This window comes from Mesocricetus auratus, unplaced genomic scaffold (genome assembly GCF_017639785.1).
Source record: "Mesocricetus auratus isolate SY011 unplaced genomic scaffold, BCM_Maur_2.0 Super-Scaffold_100004, whole genome shotgun sequence".
Lineage (NCBI taxonomy): Eukaryota > Metazoa > Chordata > Mammalia > Rodentia > Cricetidae > Mesocricetus > Mesocricetus auratus.
The window spans coordinates 19,047,088-19,065,104 of NW_024429189.1; the positions used below are offsets into that span (position 1 = coordinate 19,047,088).

An 18,017-nucleotide genomic window follows, 5' to 3' on the forward strand; every position below is an offset into this window, starting at 1 on the left:
AAAAACACATCCCCCCAGCTTTTAGAAGCAAGTACACCTGTCCTGTTATTTGTTTCCAAAAGAAGAAAGTGTTCTGGGTGGTGGACACTCACTTTCAGCTTGAGGCAGAGCTGCCTTAGGCAGGTGTCTGCCTTGTTCTGGGGGACAATGACAGTGCTCCAGGGAGGTGGGCTTGAAGTCGATTCTGCATGGTGCTTTTAAAGGGCATCGCTGGCTGAGCCGTGTGTAGCCTCATGGACATGGACATTGTCACTGTAAGCAGATCGAAAGGCTGCCTTTCATACTTGGCTGGATTGCAGCTAGTACAGCCCTGGCTCTTTGTTCCTTGCCCTAATTAACTGTGTGTATTCTGAAGTGATGTAGAATCCACTGGGAACAAAACGGGGAGGGTTGAGAAGCACTGGTGTAAAGGATGGACACGAAATCAGAGCCTCCAAAGCATTTCCACAATATAGAGCTGAAAATGTGACTGGCTTGCCACTTTGCGACACGGGGATGGTAACGTCTCATAGTTACCGGGAGGAGTGAAATGGAGCACAATTGGGTGGGGACCATTGTCTGGGACGTTCAGCATGGAGCATGGTCAGCTGAGGCTGTAAGAGTTCATCCTCTCCTGTTCACTCTCCCTGCACTTTCAGGAATGAAACCATGCAGACAGCTATGACGAATGATTGCTCTCAGCTGCTGGGACTCGCCAGTGGAACCGGGGGTCCTCCTTTTAAGGTGTTTTGTTTTTGTTTTTGTTTTTTGAGACAGGGTTTCTCTGTGTAGCTTTGGAGCCTGTCCTGGCACTCGCTCTATAGACCAGGGTGGCCTCGAACTCACAGAGACCCGCCTGCCTCTGCCTCTGGAGTGCTGGAATTAAAGGCATGAACCACCACCCAGCTTTCTTTTAGTTTTTATTCTCTTTCTGTTTCTCTTAATGAAGATAGGCAAGGAAAAAAGTATTCAAATCATGGCACCTTTTGATCACAACTCTTGGTCAGTCTTTAAGTTTGTTCTTGGGTTACTTACTAAGATTCTGTAAGTATAATTAATTTTGTGTTCTGCAGTGTCCCTCTTGGTACATCCTCTGAGTATTCCTGGATCTTCGGCTTCCCTTTGTCTTTCTCAGTTTTGTTCCTTGCAGGCAGCAGAACAGTTGTTGGGTAACGGGTCAGATGTATTAATAGGCAGGCCATATGGTTCACAGACATTTTGCTCTCAACAACTTGGTAGGAATTCTGGTGGCATGATTTTTGTTTTTAATTTTAACTAGAGAAGTGTAAGGACCATCTGCTATTATTTTTTTTGCATGTGACCCTGGTAGGTCATTAATTTTAGTATTCTGCTCCTGTGCAATTGCACTGCTGTACATAGAGGCTTCGTGACAACACTTCATTGTCAGTAGTGATGAGAGCAGAGTGTGCCACCCACATTCCTGTCATGAAGTTCCGTGGGTTTGCCTACCTGCTTGGGATTTGCAGCTTCTAGTCCATCTGGGTAAATGCCTGCATTACAACAGTCCATTTCATTGGTTAGAATAGTTCACATACCCACTGTCATGAAACAAACCAAATGACCAGGGAATAGTTATGTCAGTGTGGGGTGGGCTTGCTTTAGTTAGAATCGTGGAAGCCCTGAAGGATGAAGAGTATGGCATACAAAGAATGTGCTGACTGGTTTTTGTCAATTTGAAACATTAAATAAGAGTGACCTGAGCTGTGGGAACCTCAACTCAGAATATACTTCCATCAGATTCCATTGGCCTGTGGGCATATCTCTGGGAGCATTTTCTTGATGGATGATTGACGTGGGAGTTTCCAATCCACTGACGAGACGGGTCCTGGAACAAACTGCAGAGTTTCATCTTTTCTCAGTGTCAACCAGTAATACAATCTGGAAGGCGGTTGCTTTTTTGAGGTCATTTAAAAGTGTCATGTTTGTTAGTTGATAATTGGACATTGATACCGTTTTTTAAAAAGGGAGTGGTGAATTCTTGTTTTCTTCCTCTCTTAAAGGAAAATATACTGCATGACAGCAAGCATTTACATTTGACGGCAAGCTGGCCATGCTATCATTCTGTACACCATCATTCACTAGGACCTTTTTCCTGCTGTAATGAAGGCAGGATGTACTGGGGACAGCACAGTCTACTGTAGCTGGAGTTTCTTTTCCGCCAATTAGCCCCAAATAAGCACACAGACACATATTAATTATTAAACTGTTGGTTGATGACTCAGACTTCTGACTGGCTAGCTCTCTCTTGATTATTGATCCATTTCTACCAAACTATGTATTGCTCTGAGGCATGTTCCTCCTCCAGTAGCTACATGGCTTCTCTCCAGCATTCTCCTCATCTGGTAGCCCCACCTATACGTCCTGCGTGGCTACTGGCCAATCATTGTTTTATTCATCAACCAATAAGAGAAATATATATACAGAAGGACATCCCCCATTAGTCTGCACTGCTGGTTGTCTCTAAATTTGGAGAAATAGTAAAATTGTTTTAGGTTTCCAGAGGGTTCAGTGGACAACTTAGTCAAATTCTGTAGATGTTCGCTCCCATTGCTTTTCAATGCACAGGTTGGACCCCAGGGTCTCACACATGCTAGGCAAGGGCTCCTCTGCTCAGATACGCCCTCAGCCCTCTGTAAATGTTTACTTTTACTTGGTCCTCTCCTGAGATTGGTTAAATTTTTAAAAAGTTTTTTTTAACATTTTAAATTGTTCTTATGTGCATGCGTGTGTGGATATATGTACACAGGTACTGATGCCCAAGGATCCCAGGGAGCTGGGGTTTCAGGCAATTTAAGTGCCTGACATGGGTGCTGGGAACTGAACTTGGTTGCCTCTAAGAGCAATACAGACCCTCAACCAAGCTGAATCTCTCTAGCCCCTGATATTTGGTTGAGTTTGAAAATGGATAAAACTAATGAGAAAGTTAGCTGAGGATTTGGGTAAGGAATATTTCTTGGTTATCCCACCAAGCATCTTGTTTCTTAACTGAAGGGTACCAGTTGTGTATAAAACATAAGAAAATATTCCTTTTTATTTTTATCAGAATGACTGTAGTTCTGCCTCGTCCATGAAGCAAACCTCTTCCCTTTCCTCTTTTTATATTCTATGATTAAATTAGAAGTAGCTCGTTTACCTGGCTGCCTCAATTCTTTTTTCAGAGACTGAAACTCAAACATAAGACATTGAGCGCAGGATTTCACCTCCGGTTGCCCGGACCCATGGCGATGAATGAGTAGCCATTATGTCTTTCTGATGCCTTGTGCTCACTGGTGTGAGGGTTTTAGGATGTAACAGGCCTTGTTCTTTGAACTCTGAAGAGCAGTTGTCTCCTCAATGAGCCAGTCGCTCGTAGGAAGTATGATTTTTAGCCCTCCTCTCTGCTCTCCTGTCCTCTGTCCTCCTCTTTGTGGTTTGTGGGTCAGGCTGGGTGAGGAGAGTTTCTGTTTACCTGGGCACTGTTGGCAGAGGGAACTGCAGTTTGGACCAGTTTCCCTCCAGAGTTCAGTGTCGTACCTGATGCTAAGATACCCATTAGTCCATATCAACAGTGAAGGGCAGGCATCAGGGTCTACTTGGTGGTGTGGTAGAGCTGCTCTCCTCCCCCAGAAATGGAGGTTTCTTTCAGTTTTACATATGCGGCTAAGCAACCCTCCTCCCCTGAATTTCTTGTTTTATGGCATAGAAAGACTCCTTTGTTTTGGAGGCCTCAGTCCAGTTTAGACATTGCTTCTGCATGGCAAGGAAACGGAATTGTGTGGGACAAGAATAGCTGCCCTGTCTCTCTGCTGAGAATGGCTTCTTAAGTCTGATCACGTTGTCTCTTCGGTAACTAAAACACAGGCAGGTTTTATTTGGTTACATATTTGGTCAGCGGTACCCTACATGAACCGGCTCCTAATTTTCTTGCTAGCCCTTGCTTGTGACATCCTCTTGTTTCTTGAGTATACCAGACCCTTGGCGTTCCATTCATTCCATGTCTAGAATATTCTTCCACGCCATTTTCCTGCCAGGAATCTTTCTGAACCTTTCCCGAGCCCTTGAGTTGAGACATCTGTGGCCAAGCCTTCCTTGCCAGCTCTGTCATCTCTGTCACCTTATTCCATACCTGGGCGCTCTGTATTTTCCTGTGTCTACATTTTTGACTACCAGCTATCAGCGCCACTTGATGGAACAATTCACAAATGCAGGAAACCTTCAGGCCCTTGACATCCACACATGCAGCATGCATATGGCTCCTGCTGTAAAGGCTCTGCGGTAAGGGAAAGGGCTGCCTTGTGGAGTGGGCTGTGATTTAGTTGCCTGTGGCCTAACTACTAATATTAGTGCTTTTTAGACCTAAACCCCTAATGCGTTTTCTCCACCCCTTCCTTTCATGTGCTTTCAGCAAGGGAAGCCATACGTATTTGACAGAGTGCTGCCGCCCAACACAACCCAAGAGCAGGTCTACAATGCCTGTGCGAAGCAGATTGTCAAAGGTAAGTGCCACTTTATCTCCTCCTGGGCTTTCACTAATGAAAACGTGACATTTGCTGCCTGGCAATCAGTGGGCCTTGACTGTAAGCAGAGGCCTGTTAATTGGAAACACTAAATTGCTGCCTTGGCGCTGGCCTTGACTTGCTGAGATGTCCTTCCTGTTATTTGGCCTCTGTGTTTGTTTTCTTTGTTTCCTTTGCCACCCCTTAGGTGGGGTTATTCTGCTATCTAAAAGCCGGAAAGGCAAGGTAAGCTGTGGTAGCAGTGTTTCTGCCTTGGTCTAAAGAAACTTCAGCTAGAGTGCTCCTCTTCCTTTTGAAGGAGGAAATGCATTGCTCAGTGCTTTGGCTGTACATTGTTGGCTGCTTTTTTTTTACTAATGACTGTGAGAATGGAGTCTCTCAGGTGAGAGGTTGTTCTTGCCATCAAGAGATACTCTACAGGGCCACGAAGCCCCATTATTGAGGTGACTGTGGAGCTATTCGAGCCGTGCAGCGTTCCTTAATTTCAATTCCGTCTAACCCACCCTCACCCATCCTATCTCATCCCAACATTTGTCTCTCCAAACAGGTAGCCTCAAGCTTGCCTATGTCTCAGAGATGAGTTCTTTTTTGCTGGGGCTGGCCTTGGCCCTGGAGGATCTGTGTTAAAATAACAGCAGGGCGTTGAAGCAATTTGCACATTGCTCTCCCTTGCCCTTTCAAAGCACGGGCAGGTTGAAGCATGCTGAGGCAGGGCCTGCCATCTGGACAGGACTGAGGGGCATCTCCTGCTTCCTTGCTTTTCATCATCAAATCCTCACCTTCCGATTGGAATGCCGTGGCCGTTAACGTGCTCAAAGGTCTTGATAACCCACCCATGTAGGCAGCCATGGATATGAAAGACAGAAGCATTTTTCTGCTTTGTTTTCAGGAGCTGAGCTGACTAACCTATTTGAAATTCATGCAGTTCAGCCCTGGTACATCTGTTAGATTAATTCTGACCCCAGACACCTGCGTGGGAGACTCAACGTCAGTATGCAATGTTCCTTGCTGGGATGTGTGTTTCTTCACGTTCTTGTTACAGACATCAATTAATTTGGAAGGTTTTCTCAGTGAGCTCATTATAGAAGACTGACAAGGAAAAATATGCCTAGATTGGAGCTGTTTTGAATGAACAGTTTTGGCCCTACAGGCAGTGGTAGTTCTTGTGTTTTTCCTCCTTTGCCTCTCTTTGAGTGTTTTCTCTGTTTTTGAAGTGTGTCTTCCTTGGCTTGCTCCTACTCAGGCCCGCCTCTCCCCCTCCTCGCCCTGACTGAGCTGGTTCTTTTTTTATTATAGTAAGATTAATCACACGTGCCAGAATTTCCATCGTTTTCTCCCCCCATTTCATTATCAGAAGCAAATAGTGTTTACCACATGCTGTGCTAAGCATGAAGGCCGTTTAAATACATCCAGCTACCTCTGTGCCAACGTAATTAGAAATGGATGCACTCCATTAAAAAAAAAAACCCTGTGATTAACAAACAGTAGTAATTGTCTTTGGGTTTTTATTCAGTAGTGTATGTTCTCTTTTCAATGTTTAGATTTTTTCATAGTATGAGATGTCAGAAACAGTCAGTCTCATCTCCATTAATGTGTATACTTTTGTGATTTTTATGTATCAGCTAAAGCTAAATGAAAAAAAAGTCTTTGTGAAGACATGGGCTAACCCTAGGTAACTACCCACATAGATGGTGATCTACAAAAAAAAAAAAAAAAAAAAACCACTTAAAAGAACAGGGCTCAGCATACGATAAACACACAACTCCGGGGCACTATGTCTACAATGTGAATATGCTCATTTGGTAGCAATGAAGAATACCTTATTCTCCCTTGAAAAGAAATTGTTAGGGCGACAAAGGCCTGATTGGACATTTGTTAAACCTTTAAAAAATAGACTATCTTTTATTTATTCTTCTCATTCATATAACAATACATCTTGATTATTTGTACCCCTGACTCCTTGCCTGCACTCTCCCATGGAACCTTCAACTCCTCCATCGCAGTTTTCCAGAAACCCCTAACTCATCCCTTCCTCCCACCCAGCCCATGTACCTCCAACGTGTCTCTCTCACTACCTCTTGTCCTCCCCATCCCCTTTATGTTTTGGACACTGAGTCCAGTTAGTGATGCTTGTTGGAGTGTTGACTCATCTCCTAACTGCAGTGAGTTTCTGGGTGCCGTGGCCTTGTCGTGTTCTGAAGACAGCATTTCACTCGTCATTCCCAAACTCTTCCTGCCACTCCACGATGTTTTCTATGCCCTGAGGTTTGTGGGAGTCAGATATCCACTGGAGGCTGAGCACTTCCTTGCAGAGCCACTTATTCTCAGCACTTTGATCAGCTACAGGTCTCTACTTTAGCTATGACTACCGCAGAGAGAAGCCAAGGTTGAGAGCAGTATAATCGATGGTATAGGCGTAAATATTTATAAGGCAGTTTGACCGTATGACTGTTTAGCAAAGCAACAATAGTATGCTCCTCCTAAGGGCCTGTGATCTCCTGAGCTATGGGAATAGCCAGTTTTAAAGTATCAGGCCTAAATTCCTTCCTGCGAAGCATGCCTCAAGTCTAAGCCAAAACCAGTTGGTTGCCCTTATAACCTTCATGTCACTATTGCATCATGGGGTGAGTCTTGCCTGGCAGGTTGGTATTGTAGCATGGAGGAATACTATTGGTATCTTTTCTCTCCTAATGGCCTGCATAGCACCTTCTGGTACTATTAAGCTAGCCAGCAGGTAGGAAGCTCCCAGGACAGTTACAGCTGAATTCTCTATGTTGTTCAACCAGTGTGCTGGTGTTTTCAGCAATATGGTCTTATCATCTAGTTGTGTTGCATAACCAAGAACAATGGCAAAACTGTATTGTTCTGGGGGCCTCTGCGGCCTCCCTGATCAGTACATTGTAGTGAGAAATCCATGCTTAGTACTGAGATTTCATTTAATAACTTATATCCTCTAGGGGGATCATGGTCCACTCTTGTAGGGTATCTATCTATCTGTGTTCAAACTCTGTGTGTGTGTGTGTGTGTGTGTGTGCGCGCGCTCGCACACACGTGCATAGTTTTGTTTTTTAATGAATTTACAAAGTAGTGGGTTTCCATGGAGGATCTTTGTACATCCTTAGTTTTGTTTAGCTCACCCTGCCCAGCTTCTCTTTCTTCATTTCTTATCCCCATCCCTATTAAAAACCTTAAATCCCTGGATTCTCTCCCCTTTCGTATTATGTTTTCTGCTATCCACTCTCTTAAGAGCTCTTTATGTCTCCTTTCCATGGGCTCTTTCTATCTTCCTGGGCTCTACAGATACCTGACAGAACTTTTCAAAGTAACCTCGAAGGCTTCTGTGAGAGGAAGTGATTTTCCTCTCTGCAGCATCAAGGTAAAGCGTACATAAACAAGCAAGACCTTTTTGGAGTACGTAACATAGCATAGGTGGGTTATTTCCTGTCCTACCTAAGTTAGGACTGGGACAGGGTACCGTGGACACTTTCTCTAGAGACTGAGATATGAATCAAGTGATTCTGAAGACCATTGTAGTTCCGATTCATGATGCTGTCATGGACTGATACCCTCTACTTCCTAGTCTATCTAAACCCTTAATGACTCTGAGGGTCGATTTGCAATTTCAGAGCCCTGGCATTTCCCACATCAAAATGTTGGCTGACAGAGCATATGGATCTCTCCATTTCTATGGGAAGAGGTTGTAAGGTTTGTGATTATAATCACAGTTAATAAGGCTTCTGTGGATGCCTACTCATTAAACACCATGGTTACTGGATCTCATTGTTGATCCTGGTAACTGTATCCTAGCCAGCAGAAACTGCTCTGAGCATTTGCTTTCCAAACTAAATATGGATTATGCAAATGCTAGAGAAGGTGGTTTCTGATTTTCCAGTTTGTTTTCTTTAAACTATAATTATTTATTTATACAAGTAATATTAAGTGCTTACTGTGTGATAAGCACTGCCAGGGACTGGAGTCACTAAAACTTGTAAGACTGTCTGTGTGCTAGGAGCTCTCAGTATAGAGGAGGAGGCAAATGCATATACCATTATTATGCACTTTACAGGCATAAGATGGGTGTGTGCACAATGCTAGGACAGTATAGAGGAGTTCCTCTTTGTGCTGATTTTGATTGAGTGTGGGGAATTAAAGAAAGCTTGGGCCCTGAGGACTGTAGATTTTAGTGGAGCTGTGGTAGCAGAGGAGACTACAAGAGCATAAACGTATAAATGGTGTGGTGTGCTTGGGTAGTTCAGAGGGCGTGGCAAAGGTGTTGACTACATGATGGGAAATGATCCTCTGCTGGACATGCTGGATTTATCCCATAGGCAGTGGGGGCAGACAGAAAAGCTTTAAGCTCAGGAAGGTATACTCAAATCTATTTTGTTATTCCGTATGACTCCTAAAGAACTATGTTTAGCTCTGAATTATGCTATTTACATGTTGCATCTAGAAGCTTCAGTTTATGAAGTATGAACATTACTATTCCCACCATATTAAAGTGGAATTTGATGCTCAGGACTAATGCACTTTGGCCCAAGCTAGAGGAACCAGTGGGTCGGGGACTTGATTGACACTGTCTGTGCTCTGTTTTATCTTGCCTTTCCTTTCTGATGGGTCCACAATGAGCGTTTAAACACACACAGTCATCAAGTAATTATTTTATGAGTTGTTCTTTTTCAATCAGGCCATATGGACTAGTAACCAACAGTCTAAAATGACAGGGATAGCGGTTGGTGTGGAGGACAATAGAAAAGAAAGAGTAGCCACTGAGGTCCCACAGCCTTGTGCTGGCCAGTCATGGGGCGCATTTCCATTCTGAAGTGCGGTGGCTTTTGCTTGGGAGTGGTGTCCTTCAGATAGAGTGTCACCAGGATGCGGAAATAGCCATTCTACTCAGCAGAGACTAAAGCAAATGTTTTCTCAGACCCAGGAAACATCTGCCATTTACTGAGATGAAAGTGTTTTGTGACCACTGGTGTATGAAGCTTGGATGTTCACTCTCCAGCTATGGCCAGATTGAGTTGCTTGGTTGGCTGATAAGAATCTTAGGATCCCAAACCAAGTAGCCTTCAGCTGTTGTCAGAAACCGTTGTGCCCCTGAAACGCCACCATTCCACCTGGAGAGGTGTAGTAGGCGAGGCAGAGCCTCTTAGGGAACACTGATGTGTAGGTGTGATGACGTGTCCCAGGTTCCTTCTTAACAGAGGATGCACTTCTGCTCCAGCCACACCTCGACAGACGTGAGCAGAGCCTAGGATGCATCCTTGGGCTCCTGACACCTGGAGCTGGAGGTGGCCAGTGTTTCTGAGGAGCTGTCCTCTCTCCTCCTCTTTGGGAAATAAGATGGTGCTTGTCACCTGCGACAGAGGCTTCTGAGTTTGCCTGGCTGCTGGAGGGACACACACTCGTTTGTGAGGTGTGCGGCTCTGTGGTGTGAGTTGAGAACACATCATGCCAGACACCATCCCAAAGAAAGGTTCTGGAAGAGGGTTGCCAGGGTGTTTTAATAGCCATTCTGCTCGACAGAGACTAAAACAAATGTGTTTCTGAGGCCCGGGAACTGTCTGTAGATTAACCACGATGAAAAGTGTCTGTGTTTCTGTGGGCCTTTTGGTTGGAGCTTACAGCGTGGCCCTGAGGTGGCATGGGGTTCTGCACAGAGCCAGTGCTTGGAACTTCCCTCAGAAGATCTGGGCTGGCTTTTTCTTGCCTGTACCCTCCACTAAACATAAAACATAGGCTGAATAAACAAACATGTCCTCTAACACCTGAGAAAATAGACAACCCTAGGTTAACCTTATCTTTTAAATTTATCTTTTAGTTCATAATTGAGTCTATAGAGGGCCAGCTACATTCAATTTTGATCCCAGAGATGTTCTCCAAAAATGTATTAGCCTCTAAGTTGATTTTTGGTACATTAAAGACCAATCAGAGTTTGGTTTATGTGTTCTCTGTTAAAAAAAATAAGAAGGAAATTGTGCTCAGTGTTGACATAATGAAGAGAACAGATTTTCTTGAGTACAATCGAGTCCCACAGGCCTCTCAGCACCTTAGCGCCAAAGAAGCCAGCACCACTCAGGCATGTTCCTGGTTTTTTCTCACCTTTGTGACTGTCACATTTTTATTGAAGAAAGTCATGGGTCTTAATACAACTCTGTTACAATAAGAACCTCAATAGATTATTTTTTTAAAAAATATGTATCTCCCTGGTCCCAGGTTGTAAGAGTTAGATGACCCCTTTTTTCCCTTTTATTTATTCTTCTTTCATATAAAGCATCCAGACTGCAGCCTTTCCTCCCTCCATGCCTCTCAGCCACTCCACACGAGCATGCGCGCGCGCGCACACACACACACACACACACACACACACACACACACACACACACACACACACTTCCCTTTCCCCCCAGATCCACTCCTCCTCCATTTTCCTTCAGAAAAGAACAGACTTCCCAGGAATATCAATTGAACACAGCATAACAGGTTACAATAAGACTGGGTGCAGACCCTCGTATTAAGGCTGGACAAGGCAACCTAGCAGGAGGAAAAGGATCCCAAGAGCAGTACTCAGTCCATAACCATAGAACAGGGAATAGAGACTATCTAGTTGGTAAAACTATGTACTGTGTTGGCAAGAGTGGCTCAGAAGTCTCATGGAGATGCCAGCTTCCTTCTCTCTGGCAGAAGAGGTGTGAGCTGGATTTAGGCTCCGCAGTCAGTTTCCTTTAGGGTGAGACAGGTTGCTCAGAGTCACTGCATACAGTTACTGCAGAGAGCGGGATGTCACACATGAGAAGGATGGGAGCTTGGTCAGGAGCCCAGTGGGTGTGGGTCTTAGGCTAGAGTTGGGATCCCTACATATACAGGAGGGTAAAGTAAGAAGGCTCTTCCTTGAGCTTGAGGAGAGGTACTTAATTTCTAATAAATGAAGGTTTTCTGTAGTGACAGTGACAGCACTTGGTGTTCTAGTTGCCCGCAGTTGTTTGTGTTATGAGAATTGACTTTTAAAAGCACAGGTGAAGGGTGGAGCCTCTTTCTTTGGGTCCCTCAAAGCACATTTCTGTGGTGGTGTGGAGGCACACTGCCCTGGTGCCGTCTCCATCCCCGAGGGCTCTTTTCTCTGAGAGTTGACATTTTCATGGAAACTGAAGCTTAAACTTCTAACCCTAACACCGACTTCTTCTGTGTTTTCTTCCTGCTGTTACTAGGGAAACCACCCTCAAAAACCATTTCTAGAAGACTGATATATGTAAGCATTCCCACCCCCCAGCCTGATACAAACTCTTTTTTAAAAAAAAACTTGTTATTGATTCTTTGAGGATTTCGCCCCGTGCATCCCGATCCCACACATCTCCCCAACCCCTTGATTCGGCCCTCTGCCCTTGCAACCTTCTCCACAAAACAAAATTTCAAAGTAAGACCAAAAACAAACACCCCCAAAACAAAACAAACAAATAAAAAAATCTTGGCATAGAAGCTGTAGTGTTGCCCAGTGAGTCACTCACACAGTATACGCTTCAGTCCATACATCTTCACTTGCAAGTGTTTATTGCACTGAGTCTGGTTCAAGGCCTCTGACTTCTGCTACACCCTTGATACACCCTCCCTGAGACTCCTCTTGGATGTTCTATAACTGTTGCCTTGTGTCGTGGAGATCCTATAGCAGGTCCAGCCCCTCCACATGCTCCAGCAGTTCATAGTTGGGGCAGGCTACTTAGTGGTCCTGGCTCTGGGTCTGGGTAGTACCTGGGTTGGTCAGTTTGCCCAGCTGTCCCTCATTGTCACTACCCAAGTGAGTAGCACCACCTCAGTAAGCTAACCCAATGATGAAAACTCTTAAAGGCTGCTAGGATTTTTAAAAAAATCTTATTTATTTTTTGTTTCCTGTTTTTAACTCCCTGAAGGAAAATCCTTTCTTCTCTGATCTTAAGGTATATTCTAATAATCTCAGATTAGCAAAATATGTATGTTTAAAACATTAGCAAGCAAAACAAACAAACAAACAAACACAAAACAAAAACCCAGCATAATAAGATTCAGAGAGGAGACCTTCCCGATCTGAAAGAGTTGACTGGCTGGCACACTTTTCTCACATGGCCCTAAGCAGCATCCTCTGTATAGAGCACCTGCCCTTGCCCTCACCAGCGGCCACATTAAGAATTCCTCCCTTGGTGCAGAATGGTGGGTCAAGGATATTAATTATGCATTGCTTCCTTCTCTGTGACAGTTGTATAGATGAGGAGAAGGCGGGAGGGAATATGTTTTAATCACCTCTGCTGGTTGGAAAGAATTCCCACAGTTGATCTTCAGCTCTGCAACAGGAAGCAGCCCCCACCTGCACGCCCCCTCTCATCCCTGTGTGAAACGAAAGCCAGCCTGCCATGCTTGTGGGCTTTCCCAGCGTGCTTATTGTGTAATTAAGAGAAATCCCTGATGTTGATGGGCCCAGGCCGTCCTGCTAGCAATGCAGTGAAAAAACAAGACATTAAGTTGAAGTCAGGCCTGCTGGTTTCCAGGCTGATTTTGGATTGTCTGTGGGGCCCAGTTTGCAGTGTGGTGTCTGTTCTCATGGGCCCCTGGTGGGATCTTCATGGGAAATGGCCCGAAGGATCCAGATTTAAGCTGACCCAGACCAAACCTCCAGGCAAGACATTCTGCTCTAATATCCAGAAACTAAAAACCTTCTTGCTTTTCCTTCTCAAATGTCTCAAGAGAGCAAAATATGGATGAAAGCTTGAAGTAGCTAAAAATGGTTTTACCCCTTCATACGTGCAGTCTCTAGAAATGTGAGTCCCTTTCTTGGTATTTGTGGGACAACAGACTTAGTTCTGTTCTTATTTCACAATTGTACATGAAAAGCACATGCAGTTGGCACATATCATTTGTGTAAGAATGAGATACGGGCCATTTGGAAACTGTAACTTTGATTCATGACTCATGCAATCAATACCAGTGTAGGATCAAAGTAACGAATTAATTTGAATCTATTTTATGTTTGCAGACGTCCTTGAGGGCTATAATGGGACCATTTTTGCATACGGGCAGACTTCGTCAGGAAAAACCCATACCATGGAGGTAAGTTTGCACTCTCAGTGTCTGAAGTGGCTGTTGTTCTCAGTGAAGCTTCAGATTCATGGGACAGCAGAGATGGTTAGGTTGGGGAGTTTTAAAGTAGCAGTGAGTAGCCGGGCAGTGGTGGCTCATGCCTTTAATTTCAGCGCTTGGAAGGTGAATCTCTGTGAGTTCAAGGCCAGCCTGGCCTATAAAGTGAGTTCTAGGACAGCCAGGGTTACTGTGAGTTCTAGGACAGCCAGGGTTGTTACACAGAGAAACCCTGTCCTGAAATGAATGAATGAATGAAGTAGCAGTGAGTAATAAAGTTTCAAGAATTTAGTTTTCAAAAAGCCTTTGTTGATCTCTGCCCTACTGAAACAATAGATTTCTTGAAATAAATGTAGTCAGGGTATAGCTTAGTGGCAAAGAGCTTTCCTAGCTTGGAGGAAGCCCTGGATTAGATCCACAGCGCAACACACACACACACACACACACACACACACACACACACACACACACACACACTGCTACCACTGTCGTCAGTAGGTGATCAGTAGTGTGAATCCTTATGGATTGCAGTCCACCCTAACTGACGGGACCTATAGCAAAAGTTATTTGCCCTTTGGAGGGTCTCTAGTGAAGCCAGGCTCTTTACAATAAAACCCCAAAACCCCAAACCCAAACCCTGTAGGTCAGAGACTTAAAGAAGTTGGCTTTTAAACCAAATTTAGCCTACAGACTTACTTTTATCTGACTTGCATGATGTCTGCCTGTCTGTATGAATGTATAAATGTAATTGCTGGCAGTCTTTAAAAATGGGATGAGTTCACACAATTCTAATTTTTCACAACTCTGATTTTTCCATTTTCTTAACTGAACAATGAAGATTTTGTAGGGCTGGATGAGTTTTTTAGGATAGCAGAAACTACATTTTCCTAGTGGAGGAATCTTCATTGTCTTGTTCATCTTTGTGGTCTTTTTTATTCTTTGTTTTCGCTGCTTGGGCTCAAACCAGGGCCTTATGCATCCTAAGCAAATGCTTTGCCACTGAGCTATGCTCCTAGCCTTTGTCTGTCTTCTTATTAACATGTGTGTAGTTGTCACTGAGACGAGGCCACATAAAGTATTTGTTAAAACAGTACCAGTGTGGTGACTCTGTCCACCCCGTGTGGGTTCTCCAATAGGTCCCAGTACACTTTGCCCATAACCAGAGTGAATGTGAGCTGGTGTGCACCTTCTGGTGTGAACGGGTGTGCACCTTCTTCTGAAAGGTATACACCAGGCCTGTGCCAGCACCGGAAGGGATGACTCTCTCATGCTTTGTCTGCAGAGCTTGGTGGCTTCAGGTTGCCTTCCAGATGGGGACCTTTTCTTGCCTCCTTTCCTAGTTTTTACTTGGGACTCCTGAAGGCCTTTGGTGCTGGATAATTTATCCAAAGGTTACGCCTACCTGACAGGTGAGGAGAAGCAAAAATGGTTAGTTATTCCATGAAACAGCACTGAGCAAATTTGGAGAATTCAGCTTATAAGCAGCAGGCTAGGATGAATCCTTAATCCTTCAAGCTAAGGTTTTTTCATTTATGAATCCCTCCTGGGAAGAGCAGTGAGACGGCTGCTGCAGAATAGGTTTAGCTCATGAATCATTCCTATTGAAGAGGAGATTTCAAAGGCGTGGGGCTAAGAGCCTCAGCTCTGCTGTTCTGGGCACTGAATTGACTGTGGGCTGCGGTGCTGGGGGAATCTCGTTTCCGTGGTGTTGACTTTGTTTTGCCCGTTTTGCTGAAGACAAAGTGGTTTGGAGACTGTGTAAATTAAAGAAACACGAGGCTCACTTGCCTCATCAGGACTGTTGCCCAAACATGGGCTGCATTAGCCACTTGTCTCTCCCAGCGGTACATTCCAGAAGACTGGGCTTCCTGTCCACTCTCCACTTTGCCCCCTCAACCGTCTCTCTCTTAAGCGCCCCCAGGCCCTTGATCTTGCAGGCACTAGCAAAGTTTAATTGCATCCTACTTTCCCAGCCCCACTTTTTCTGAAGATGGAGGATAGAGGATGGAAGAAGGAGCGAACATGTTCTCAAGAGGGAATCCATCAATTTTTAGGTTTCTGGAAAATTAAAAGGTGTGTGTAACATGAGAGGAACATCCTTTACTATTTTAAATCTCCAGGCTACTAGGGAGTGCTTACAAGAGTGAATGCTAAGGTTTAGGAGTCATTTATCATTGAGAAATGTAAAGTATCTGCTAAATGTCAGGAACTTAAAAATTGTAGACATTAGGAAGACTCTGGAAGAAAGTGTCTGGGTGTAGGTGATGGGGAAGGGGTGTGCTGATCCCTCAGTGCTGGTGTGGGGACACTTTCTAAAATGAGATTGTCTGGAGCCTTTGGTGCCTTTGCAGTGTAAATCAACTCATCTGCCCTGAGCACACTCCTGGGGGACATGAGAGGAACTGGATTCCACACTGATCTCATCTAAGGTCCCCAAATGCTGTCACCTATGCATATTTGTCAGTTGTCATGGGTTACTTCTTTGTTGTGACTTCTGCCTGCAGCTGGAAGGAGTTGGCTGAACCTTTTCCCTGTCACTCAGCACCCATGCTGGATTCTGTTCTTTTGTGGGTGCTAGCAGACTGGAGGAAGGTTTGGGTCTGCTAAGAGGAGACCAGAGCAAAGGAGCTGTTGCAAGCTGCTGTCATAGATGGCAGGAAACAGCAATTCAGGACCCTGGAATGCAATTAAATAAGAATGCTCTGCAGGGTTTGTGTCTCCTGAAAGGAGGATTCTGTATATTCAGAATTCTACACAGGATCCTTCAAAGACATTCAGGAAGGATGTTAGTTCCCCGAGGGCCGGGCTGTCACATTTTAAAGCAGTTTTTTCTTTTAATAAGTATTTTAATCCCCCTATTTTGGGCCTGGCATCCAGTGGTGTTGCCTTTATCTTCTGTTAAAGAGAATAGCACATAATCCTCCATAAAATTGGAAAGATTAGCTTCTCATGATGTTGCATTTAAGGGGGATTCTCAGGTAAAATAGGACCCGCTGGATAATACTGGGCCTGAGGACAGTAGGTACCGTCATGCAAGGACCATGGACTTGTCAAGAGAATATGCAGGTCCATAGAGAGGATGGCGGGTGCTGGCTGTAGACAGGCAGAGGGTGGGAGTTGTCTCATTGCTTGGACCCTGTCTGATGCCTGAAAGAGCTGTTGATTGGTTCGTGTACTCAGTGGGCCTCTTAAGCATGCCTGGAGATGGCTGGGGATACCTTGTGATGTTTCTTCTGTTCAGAGGGACATCTGGAGGCTGTAGGAAACATACAGTCTTTCCGGCCATCTTGTAAACCGGCCTCACACACTGCAGTGGCGCTCACACCCTGCAGGTCTCTTGCTTTTCCTTCTGCAGTGTTTGAGGAAGCTGTGGATGTCATCGAGGCTACTGTCAGAGAACAAAGGGAGTCTTGTTGAGGGGCCAGTGGGCTGTGTTTTGTTTCTCCTCTATACCTGCTCCTAGAAGGCTATATTCAGCTGGAAAGGTTTCTGAAGACAGTCAGATAGAACACAGCTATTTGTCCTCTTTGCTCCCTTGGAGGAGTAACAGATAGCAGCTCACTTCTTTGTTCTGTGCCCCCATCCCCGAGCCAGACTACTCTTTGGCTGTCTTTGGCAGGGCATGTTTAGTCTCATTTCCTGCTTTTGCTGTGCCAGTCCACCCCTTCTTCCCACAGCCTCTGTTCAGCCCAGATTTCAATCATCCCATACAATCTTGGGGCCCCCAGGGAAGCCATCTCTACTACCCCAGCTGCAAGAGCCTTTATATTCACTGAATTCACCTCTGTTCTTAGTCTGGTGACCACGTTGTCCGTGCATGTGTGTTTCATCTGGAAGCAGTTAACTTGGAAACAGTAAGATCTTTAAATACACACACACACACACACACACACTCATACACACTCACATGCACACGGGCATTCCATGTATAGTATACATACATTTTCCATATATGTCACACAGAGGCATTTTATATTTATCACACACATAGAGTATGCACATAGACACAACACACTTATGCAGGGGCACTCCACATACCCATATATATGCCACACACACATTACATATTCACCACACAGAACATATATGTACAGACGTCCTTCATATCTATGCATCATAAACATATATATTATGCCCCCATATGTGTACATATACACATACATTATAGATCTCTCTTCACACTGCCACATAACAAACACATATCTCATGTACATCATACCTTCCCACATATCACACATATATCCCACATACACATACACACTCGCCATATAATATTTAATATTATATACATATACAATCCCTGCCCTGGGTTATTTTGGCAGGCTAATTTTAAGTCAGGGATCGATAAAAGATGATCTGTTGGGAGAGAACAATCTAGGAAAACACATTTGAGTCAGTTTTAATGACTTTTTAGAC

The 18,017-nt window shown here is 44.5% G+C and overlaps 1 protein-coding gene across 1 annotated transcript in view; it reads left to right on the forward strand.

The window, feature by feature from the left end:
* Positions 1 to 18,017, forward strand: part of Kif5c (kinesin family member 5C) — a 150,826-nt gene that overhangs the window by 41,436 nt on the left and 91,373 nt on the right. The window contains exons 2-3 of the mRNA XM_040745317.1: positions 4,385 to 4,475; positions 13,501 to 13,574. Coding sequence (XP_040601251.1) covers positions 4,385 to 4,475; positions 13,501 to 13,574 — 165 coding nt within the window. The remainder of the gene's footprint in view (positions 1 to 4,384; positions 4,476 to 13,500; positions 13,575 to 18,017) is intronic.